The 11,036-nt window shown below is 40.5% G+C and overlaps 1 protein-coding gene across 1 annotated transcript; it reads right to left on the bottom strand.

The window, feature by feature from the left end:
- Positions 1-655: 655 nt before the first annotated feature.
- Positions 656-10,674, bottom strand: sp3a (sp3a transcription factor). Its single transcript, XM_085135732.1, has 6 exons — positions 10,503-10,674; positions 10,021-10,118; positions 5,339-6,575; positions 3,670-3,856; positions 3,391-3,587; positions 656-2,458 (listed from the first exon to the last, which is right to left on the bottom strand). The coding sequence occupies exons 1-6, from the start codon at positions 10,507-10,509 to the stop codon at positions 2,169-2,171; spliced, it is 2,016 nt and encodes a 671-aa protein (XP_084991858.1). The 5' UTR covers positions 10,510-10,674; the 3' UTR covers positions 656-2,168.
- Between the last annotated feature and the right edge of the window lie 362 nt (positions 10,675-11,036).

Genomic DNA, 11,036 nt, shown 5'->3' with positions numbered 1-11,036 from the left:
AGAGCAGCTGTTACGTCTCGTGCCTCTCTGCAGGGTTTGTTCAAAGTCACAAGACAGCAGTTTGCTCTCCAGCAGCAGAATATGTTCCTGACATTTCTGTGTGACATTAACTTGCGGTTAATTGTGGGGTCTGCACTTCTCATTGGCCTCGGTGGCTTCTGTCTTCATCTTAGCTGCAGCTACACGGGGAAGGTCAAGGGGTCAAACGTACCTCCCGTCCTCATCCCTTGGCTGTAGTGACATCTACTGGACTACTAACCCACAGTATGCGCTTTGCAAAGAGCTGATGCTCTTTGGGGGAAAAGAAAAAAAAGGAAAAAAAAAAATCAAACTGGTCTCATGTTTAGTCGTTTTAGTATGAAATATCAAACTGCCCTCAGACAGCAGACATGGTACAACCAAGATACATTAAAAAAATGAAGAAATCAAAAATAAAGAGCATTCAAGTATAACAGAAACATTTATATTGATGCTATATTGACATATTTATACAGAAGACTGGAGTGAGGATAAACCTTCAGTGTTTAGCACAGAATATGAAGATTCTTCTTCATGCATTTCTTGCTATTTGACTCAGATGGCATTTTAATATCTCTTGAAGAGTAAGGTCTCAAAATAGGGGAAAAAACTAAAGAATAAATATGCCACAAGTAAATTTAATGTTCAGTGTGTGTGTATTCAATTTAATAGTTAAGCAGTTTGGGAGGTGGCAGTAGAAGAAAGAAATAAGAGACATAAATGGATAACCCACTACAGGGGAATGTAACATGCAGATAAAGAAATACAACACGAGAAGAAAAAGAAAAAAAAAAAAGCAATGCACATTTACTGACAGTGGGTATAACAGACAGTTTGCTGGGAAACATACAAAATATTTTTATACAAAATCTGAACAAGATTAAAGTGTTGAGAGCAGTGACGTTTAAAAGAGTACCACTTTTTAGTAATACAGACATTTTTCAAGTGCGCGATAGGACCGATAGAGCCAGATCCTGGTGAAAACTTCCTAACATGAACAGGTGGGTGCTATGAAAAGAGAAATTATAATATAAAGGACAGCTGACATGATAGGATCAAATAGGTAACATGATGACAGCTTCATTGGCCTCAGCTTTTCCATCCATCAAAAAAAAAAAACAAATGTTCCCACAACATCCCGCTATGGCCCGAGAAGCTACAGGGGTAATTTAACTTTACTTACATCACACAGTCACGAGTCACCCTGAGTTTGGTTTTCAATTTGGCAATTACCTCCAGAAAAATGGCTTTTTTTCTTAATATTACAACATATTTTCATTTGGAAATCCTCCAAAAAGGATTTCTTTTCTTTTCTTTTTTACAACTCCCCCCCCCCCAAAAAAAACACATGAATTACATATAATGGAGCCATTTGAAATGTTCTGAACCTTCAATGGCGCAAACGCATTGTTTATGTAAAGCCCAATATAAATGGCTCTTCAGTCAAAATATTTCATATGCAAATAATGTGTATCATATCAAGAGTAAATGTTAAGAGGAATTAAAATACAAAAAAAATTTGATTGTTTTTCCATTTTCACCTGCAAAATGTAGCAGGCTTGAGCAAACTCATTAAAAAGGGAGGAAGGAGGACTTTGCAAGCAGACTGGAAGGAAACAAGAATGCATAATAATAACAATAATAATTTAAACAATGTAAAATTTGCATGGGCATAAACAATAACTTTGTTTCAGCCGGATAGAATTAGCTCTGCTGTGAGATTTAGTCTTTGCACACAGAAATATTGGGGGTGGGGAGGTCTTGCCTATTATTAAGGACATCATCAAAATACACCATCAACAAAAGGCGAGGAGAAAAGAAACTGCTCAACTTACCAATCATTTCCATGAAAATCACCTTATTAACAAATAAGTAAATTTTAAAAGAAAGTGGAATCCTACATTTTTCAACTACACAATATTGTACAAAATAAGGCATTTCCTTGTGTGTTTACTGCAATGTCTTTTTCCACCTTTGCTTGTTTTCTCTCAGTATGCGCTGAGGATGGACACGGATTGACTATTTCTGTGTTAAAATATATATATTTATATATTTATAATTTGAGTTTTTTCCTTCAAAACTTGAATAAAAATGCAGGTAGGAGTATACAGTATGAGGGAGGTCGCAGAAGTTCATAAGCGGAGTGTAAATCACTCCATGACTTCGCTGGCCGCTACTGTGGTGACGAGCTGGAGTGGGATCTCTGCGTTGGCTAGGATGTCCTGGGCGTTGCTGGAGCCCTGCTGGATGTTGGTGAGGATGAGGGTGGCGCCTGCCGTGGTGATGATACTGTCTGAGGACCCTGCGGATTCCATCGAGGCCACCACGGCGCTGCCAGAGTTCACGCCTTTTTTGTTCTGATGAGTTTTAATGTGCTTCGCCAGGTGGTCGCTCCGCATGAAGCGCTTGGAACATTCTGGGCAGACAAACTTCTTCTCTCCTGCCAGAGAGAGAGAGAGAGGAAACACAGTTTCAAAGATAGTTTGATGCTGAATTCATTTGGAGAGGGTTAAGCATGTCGTCTATCACCAGATCACAAGAAGTAAAAAAAAAAAGTGCCAAGCAAAGTTCAAATTGATTGATCCATGAATAGATGGAACACACAAAAATAACAAAAGGCAGAACTGCCAGCGACATGCACATTCTTAATAGTTTTATTGTGTGCTGTTACTGAACGCTGTATGACCTGGGTCCAATGTTTAATCTGAATTAGTTTCCTAAAGCCAGTCTGTCACTGACAGAAATGACAAATTGACGCTATACAGCTGATTACAATTATTACCAATTAGAAGCCTACAATCATCGAACATCCTCTTGAAAAGTTAACTGTGAATGCTAACTGTTCATATCCTGCAGCTGACAGCGTAATAAAAGGCTACTTTAGCCCGTCTTGTCAGAGGCCTCGCTCTTCTAGCGATATGCAACGATAACAGTATGACCAAGTGGCGATATCGCTATCAAGGGTCTGTCCTGCCATTAACGTTGTGGCAGTAGATTTATCTGGAATTCTCATACATAAACTCATACTTCCTGCATTTCATGAATCATGACTAAAAATCAAAACAATAAACATTCAGCTCACTGTTGTTGTAAAGTTTCACTGTTGTTAACAGATCCTTCAAATTCAACTGCAGGACAAACTGTTTAAAGCACATTTTAAGATTCCCTCCAAGCCTGTGAATCTAGCTATGTGTATTTTTCTCACAATGGTCTTCAATCCTAACCTGACATTTTAAATCCAGAGGGGGACAAACGCTGTTATTTCTTAGGTGACTCACGCTTTGCAGGGCACAAATTAACACATTTTACTGATTTTATGGATGTTTTCCTGATGTGCAAACATCGAAGGAGCAAAAAAAAAAAAAAGGGCACCTGTGTGTGTTCTCCTGTGCCTCTGCAGCTCATCGCTGCGTGTGAACCTCTTCCCACAGAACATCCAGCTGCAAACAAAAGGTCGCTCCCCTGAATGCCAGCGCAGGTGTGCTCGCAGGTGCGATGTCTTTCCGTATACTTTCCCACAGCCCGCGATGTGGCAGATGTGCTGCTTCTTCTTCCCCATGCTAGATCCTCTGCGAAACACAGGCACTGACATTAAAGATACTGATACATAGAGGAGAGAAACAAAAGAAACAAAAGGTCAAGATTACTCACCTGCCACCCGACTCTCTGCAATTAGGGCAGGTACATGCCACTCTGCGAAGCCTCTTGCCCTCTTGGCCAAGCTGATCCTCCTCATCCACCAGTCTGACTCGGAGGTGGGACAGATCGCTTGTGTTCAGGGTAGAATCAGTGCTAAGCTGCCATTCTCCAGAGTCTGGCTCTTCCTTGATCTGAATATCTAAAAATTAATATTAAGTCTTCAGTTATAACTGGCCAAAAAGCCTGAACAGTGAGAGCTGCTTTGTAACTGTGTGTGATTGACAGCAAGGCAGCAGATTTAATGTATCAGTGAGAATTCTGATGACTAATTAAGCGTACCCTGTGGACTTTTTGGCCCACATGAGTGACAGAAAATGGGTGGATGGACTTTGCTACAATCAGAAATTTCATCACAATGTTATGACAGCAATAATTACATATAAAGTTGAAACACAAAGACGTTTTGAGGATGTAAACAATGAGTGTTGATGAGACTAAGCAGACTACGTTCACTGGCCACTTTATTAGGTACACCTGTTTAACTGCTCCTTAATGGAAACACATGGGGGCAAATCAGTGCATTTAGGCATGCAGACCGCCTTGTATTAAAAGTTCAGGCTTCTGCTGGTGGTGTATTGGTGTGAGCCATATTTTCTTGGCACTCTTTGGCCCACATTGTACCAACTGAGCATTGTTTAAACAACACACCCTACAGGATTGTTGCTGACTGTGTCCAGGATAATTTGCTAATCTCAAACCGGTTTCTTGAACATGACAATGAGCTCTTGGTACTCAAATGTCCTACACAAATCACCAGATCTCAGCCCAATACAGCACCTCTGGGAATGGAAAATTCACATTATGATGTGAAATCTGCTGAAACTGTTGGATGCTGTCATGTCAATATGGACCAGAGCGGTTATTGGAGAAAATGCACTGGTGTAATTGTTTAATGTTATTCCTGTGTCCCCATAAACACGACGATGTTTCACGTGCACAACTTTAGGATCTTGAAACAAAAGCATCTAAATGGAATTCAGCCATTACCAACGTTGATATTTCCATGTGTGCTTTTAAGCAACAACGCATAATCTAAAAGTTACATGGATTATTATATAAATATATTATGAATAAATAAGTAAAACAAATACAAAGACGTCACTGGATTGTCTCCTTAAAGCACAAAGAACAAATTCCACTGACCTTCATTGCATTAGTATAATTAGTAATCGAATACATTATAGCAATTTACAAGTCATTTGCACATGGAAGACCTTTCTGGAAGCCGCTAAACGGGCTAGATTTAAAAGTAAATATGCAAGAAACTTTAACAGAATTAGAATATAATTATGGGATGTAAAATAATGAAAGAGCATTTTGACTTTAAAACCTTTAAAAAGTGCCCCGGACAGTCTAACATGTGTTTTAGGTTCCATTGCTGATTAGACCTTTACTCGTAGGTGGGTTCGGCTACATTAAAAATGGTCAGAGAGCAAAAAAGTTCACGCACTAATAACAACAGCAAAGGTCTAATTTGTCCCACTCTGAAAAGATGCATCTAAGCTAACATAAAAAGGAGATAAATGCCAATAAGGTACATGTACAGATGCCACAAAAGGACAAATTGGTCAAAATTTTTCTTCTCCTGAGTGTATTGTGACAATATGAAGAGCTACTATACCTGCAGGGTGATCGGTGTCTCCTTCCTGCTGTGCGACTGAGTTGACTGTGACTGTCTGCAGGTTGGGGATCTGTCCTGTGCTGATGTTACCCAGGGACAGGGTCTGGACTGGAGCAAGAGTTATCTGCTGGGGCGGTGTGGTGGGCAGCTGGAGATTCTGGAGGTTCTGCACTCCTTGCACTTGAAAGGTCTGCCACTGTATCTGACCTGATGGCGTAACTGTCTGAGCTTGGATGATGAAGGTTCCCGGGTTGATCAGTTGCACATTTTGCAGACTCTGCCCACCTGCCGCCAGTGACTGCACCACCTGTCCGTTGGTGGTCTGAACAGGAACCTGCTGCAGCTGGATGATTGGCTGAGCTGACGACGCATGGACATTTAGCTCCTGATTTTGCTGGACGAAGCCTTCTTGGAGACCAGAACTTGAGTTGGCTTGCTCCGTAGCCACTGATGGTAATGAAGTGTTCTGGGTTAGCAGACCTGCTTCGCTTGCTGTAACGTGTAGAGAGGAAGACGTTGGCACAAATATCTCAGGATTTGCATTCGAGTCATTTACTGGTAGTGTCTGCGAGAGGTGGTCATCTGTCTTAGCCAGACTCTCAGAGCCATCCACGGGCTGACTTGCCATAATTAGCTGGCCATCAGCAGTGACCCCTGTTGCTATAGTTTGAGCACCAGACAAGCCAAGGGAGTCCAAGTCTACGCTGTTAACAGGAACAAAGGTAATGTTCCCGGGCAAACCCACAGGCACATTAGTAACAACCTGGCCCTGGTTGTTGAAGGTGGAGCTGCCAATAGAAACCCCCTGGATCTGCTGGATGTTAGCAGTCTGTGAAATGAGGTTCTGGTTGTTGTTAAGGATGTTTGCAGTTGATGTCACACTGAGACTCTGGCTACCATCAGGCAAGATCTGAATGTGTCCCGTAGCATCCTGAGTCAGGGTTGGTCCTTCCACACTGGCCGTGGAGAAGCTCAGCTGTCCATCTGCTGTTTGAATCTGAGGAATTACTTGGTACTGAATGTTAGGCACTGAATTGGCAGAGGAGTCGTCCGTTCCTGATGTCACAAAGATTGGCTGACCCTGTAAGTTCTGGATAGGAAGAACATACTGCCCATTTGACGTTAATATCCCTTGACTTTGGATCTGTACTATTCCAGACTCATCTTTTGCTGCTGTTGTGGGGGTTAACACCTCCCATTTCTCTGTCCCAGTAAGCTGCGTAGATGGATCTGAGATCTGAGAAAGAAAACAAATCACATAAAATAAAATACATTTAAAAAGTATATTCAGAACTCTAGTTATATTCATCTTTTAAGGTACAGAGATGATTGTATGAAAATAAAAACCTGCATTTGCTAAATGACCAAAATTCTTTTGTTTGGCTGGATTTAGAGGTCTGTCTGCCATTCCTATTCATGCTAATGTAACTAAGCTGATTCCCTTTGTCTTTTATTAGCACTGTAGCATTGACTCCAAAAATAGAGGATATACTGGCTTTTAACTATTGCTTTTCTAGTCTTACTGACCACCAAAGCTCTTTACATTCATAAAACACTTCAAGCACTTTATTTCCCTCACATCCACCGCCAATTTAGAATCACTGATTACCTAACAAGACTGAGGCTGACACATGTGTAGGAAACCCGCACAGGGAGAACACGCAAACGCCACAGCTGACTAGGAGAGTCGAACCACAAACCTCAAAGATCCAAGCGCTAGTCAGTCTACCCAATGTTATCAGCGTCCTGCATCAATGCTATATGGACAACACACCTAACTGTACTTGGTTGTCTTTTTTCATTGTTTGATCCACGTGAGGTTTTCCACTACAGTTCAATTGAGCGAATGGGCATGTCGCTGTTTGTGTTGACTGCATCAAACATCTCTTACATGAAGTTTTCTCACTCTACTGTGCCTAGCTACCCGAGCTGTAATGAGCTGAGGTTGTATTTATAATAAATTGTCTCTGCTGGATTTGTTTTTAAAGTGAATGCATGGAATTGGTGCACGCCTTGCTTCAAAGCAGACATGGCTGATTCTCAGCAGTGTTTTGGTCACATTTGTTTTTAATAAAAAAAATATTGAGCAATACTATGCATAATACATCAATAACCTCGGACCAGCTAGAAACAGAAACCAAACATAGCGAAACAACTTTCTCTTATGGAAATATGAAAACCAAAAACTGCAGACTTACTTCACAGACACACAAATTTAGGAGCTCATACTGATATCATCAAAGAATAAAATGAAATTGAGCAACAAAAATACATGCAGGTTTGTATGACATGTCTATTTCAGTTAAGTCTTCAGTACTGACCTAACAAAACAAGAACCTGAAATCCTGACCGACTGATGGAAGTAAATTAAACAGACATTTACAGAAAAATTAAAACACTAAAGCTAATTAAAACTAATGTATATCAGCTCATCTTAAGGTGTTGGAGAGCTTTTTCTCTGATTGATTGATGTTGAAGTTTCATTAACAACAGATTAAAGTGTAAAACAATAGGCTAAGATGAGAGACTGAAAGTTAAATTGAAAAATGGACGGCCTGTCTTTATCCCGTTGTAAAACAGAAGCTGTAGTCAACCTTAATTTAACACAGGAATAGTTTAAAAAAAACAAAAAAAACAAAAAACAAACCTTGTTTCCTAAACACTTTAACTTGACCTTGGGCTGTGAAGGTGAATTTGCAATGACTTACAAAAAGACAACCATTATGCTAAATGTGATCAAACTACCCTTACATTAGGCTACAGTAACAGGAGAGGTATTAAAATAGCATTTTAGATAATCTGCCCACTCGGTTGGTTGTCATATTGACAACCACTGCTCGAGCTCATTTATGAATTAAAAATATTATCTAACTAAATACATCTCATGTCCCTTTTTTTAATTTGTCATGTTGATCAATTGTTTTAATAAATGTGCAGATGTTGCTAGTGTATCTTATGTTTAAAATTATTAAGCAGATAATTATTTTGCCATTTAATACAACAAACCAACATCTTCTTCCCCAGTACCAGTTCTTATATCAAAACTCAGGAATTGTGGAATTTATTTTTTAGCTTGGAACAATAACAAAAGGCATGGATTGGAATAAAAACTGAGTTAGCATTAGTATAACTGATGGCTTACATGGAGCAGGAATACTTGAAGCCAAACGAGAGAGACTGTTCATCAAGGTAATGATAAGTAAAATCCTGATGTTGAATTCTCCCATGATGAATATGGGAATAAGATGTTTTTGTATCATTAACTTTGCGAATAAAAGACATTTGACACAGAATTGGTATCAGTTTCCTCTGTCTGACTGTGTACATTGCAATATTATACTATAGACTATGAACCTGTAATATATCAGTGAGCCATGGGTAAAATGGGTACAAATCCTTTCCAGGAATCAGGAAGGGCATAGGCCTAAATCAAACCAAAACAAATCCCTATCAAATAAAACAAGTGGCGTGACCCATTGTGAATTAGGGAGCAACAAAAAGTAGTTCTGTTGAATGGTATTTAGTTTACTTAATTCAGTTTATAACTACAAACACGTCAAGCAAATGTCTGTTTATTGATTCAAAGCTGAACTTTGAAGCAAATGATGGAGCTGTTTGTAAAAAAGTGCACCAGAGCCTGTCATGTTTGAGATGGCTTGCTTATTTCCACAATGATAAAACCATAATTTGATTGTGCTTTTATTGGCTCTGTTTTAGCCCCTACCTTGATGCTATGGTTTGGATATTGAGTTGTAAAGAACTCAATCAAATTGTTAAATGGTCTAAGAGCCTGATTGGTGAGCCACAGCTGAACCCAACATCCCAGTACACACGATGGTTACGCTGGTTGGTTGGTTCAGTTTTACTCAACGACTTGCACCCTTTGCATATTGTGTTTCAGTTTCTTTCTTCTAGACGAAGGTTTCAGGCCTAAAGAGCAGCTTTGTTCCGGCAGCTATTAGTCACATAAACAAATCATAGCTTTGATACAAATTTTTCCCCCCTAATCTTTTCTACGATTATCTGTTGTTTGTATTGAAAATACGCATATAGGGATGGGTAACTGACTACTGCTGACCAAATCTACCTAAGTGGACAAATGAAGTAACCTGAACCTGCTTATTTACTGTCCAACCAACAGTTTTGCTCAGGTGTGACCGAAACCTTTCCTTCTGCTAAAATAGAATCAGATATAGCAGAGGTGCTGGCTCACTACATCAGACAGTACTGCTGTCCACCTCTGAATATAGTGACCCAATCTCAGTGTAGGTTGGGTCAGCAGGTCTAGCAGGTCGAAGGGTGATGACCAAGTCTCCAGCTCAAAAGGGGCAGCTTTAAAAGGAATAAAGTGTGTTGACATCAGTCTGGACCGCACAGAAAATGTGACTGATGCTAAGAAGTGAATGTACTGGTTAAATGGCTGTCTTGTTTAGTGCTCCTCAGACAAAACCTTGGACACCACCTAAAAATAAGGCTTGGGTCTGAATGGAGTCTGTCCCATCAAATCTAGCAAAGGAGGCGGGATTTGGAAGCAGCTTGGGAGGAAGTGTTGCTTGAGAAGTTCAAATCAGGGCACAATAATAACCCCCACCAGGTTTCAAATATGTAATGCAAACTCTCTTGTTACTAAAACCGCAGGCAAGACCTATGACGAGAACCACGATACAGTATAAAAATCTTACCTGATTGCCCCTGCCTTCCTCCTGCTGCAAAAAGTCGCTCTTACTGCTGTCCACGTCTAAGGCAGCCATATCATCCGCTTTCATTGGCTGTTCTGGGGCTGTGAAGTGAAAAACATTTACTGTGGGAACAGCCGAAGCTAACGTTAGCTAAACAAACCTGTGACTCACACCCACGTTAAAGTACAGTTAGCCACTAAACCGACAAATACACCCGCTGTTACTAATATCACAAACCTCCATTAAACGGGGCTGTAGCACTGATTAGTTAAATGAAGGCTAAACAGTGATGTGTCCTACACAAGCTAATCTAGACAGCTAAGCTATCGAGCCCTGCGTTAGCCGCTGCTGCCAACTTAGCCGGCGATGATTAGCACTATCACCATCGAGAATCCCCACTAGCCTGCTAGCAAGCTAATTTAGCCAGAGGATGCCCGAGATAGCTCGTTAGCATACGTGGGTGAAAAATAATGGATATTACGTACCAGTCATTGCGTGACTTGTCCTAAAACGGAGAGTCCTGATAGTCACAAGCCACCGGACATGATCAACAGATTACACTGATTGTATACGCGTGGAAATTAGTGATAAGTGTCTGATTTTTTTCTATTTTGATTGACGGGCGGTAGGTAACACAAAGGGTGGGGCCTCCGCTGTTGACTGGGAGCATTTGCGTCACATACAGGAAATCCCGCCGTTCTACATAAAATGATTGGCTGCAGGTTTGTTTTACCTTGTTATTATTTGTCAGCCGACACGTCAGTCAGCCTTTGTTGGCTTCTTTTCCTGTTTGGTATGCATTTTCAGCTGGACTGTGTTGGTGGCACCGAGGGTTGTATTTACATTGTTGTTAGCAGTGAAAGAACCCTGTTTTAGTCCAAAGCATGGCAGTCACGCTCTCTGTATGATCCTAACTATAGTTCAAGAGCTCTGTCTGCCACCTACAGCTGTTCTCCACCAGATCACCTGTTCATCAGTGGTCAATAGTGAGTATTCATATCCTTTGCTTTAAGTACTTT

This window comes from Neolamprologus multifasciatus, chromosome 16 (genome assembly GCF_963576455.1).
Source record: "Neolamprologus multifasciatus chromosome 16, fNeoMul1.2, whole genome shotgun sequence".
Classification (NCBI taxonomy): Eukaryota; Metazoa; Chordata; class Actinopteri; order Cichliformes; family Cichlidae; genus Neolamprologus; species Neolamprologus multifasciatus.
The sequence above is the reverse complement of the archived record's forward strand: the minus strand, read 5'-3'. Positions and strand labels throughout refer to the sequence as shown.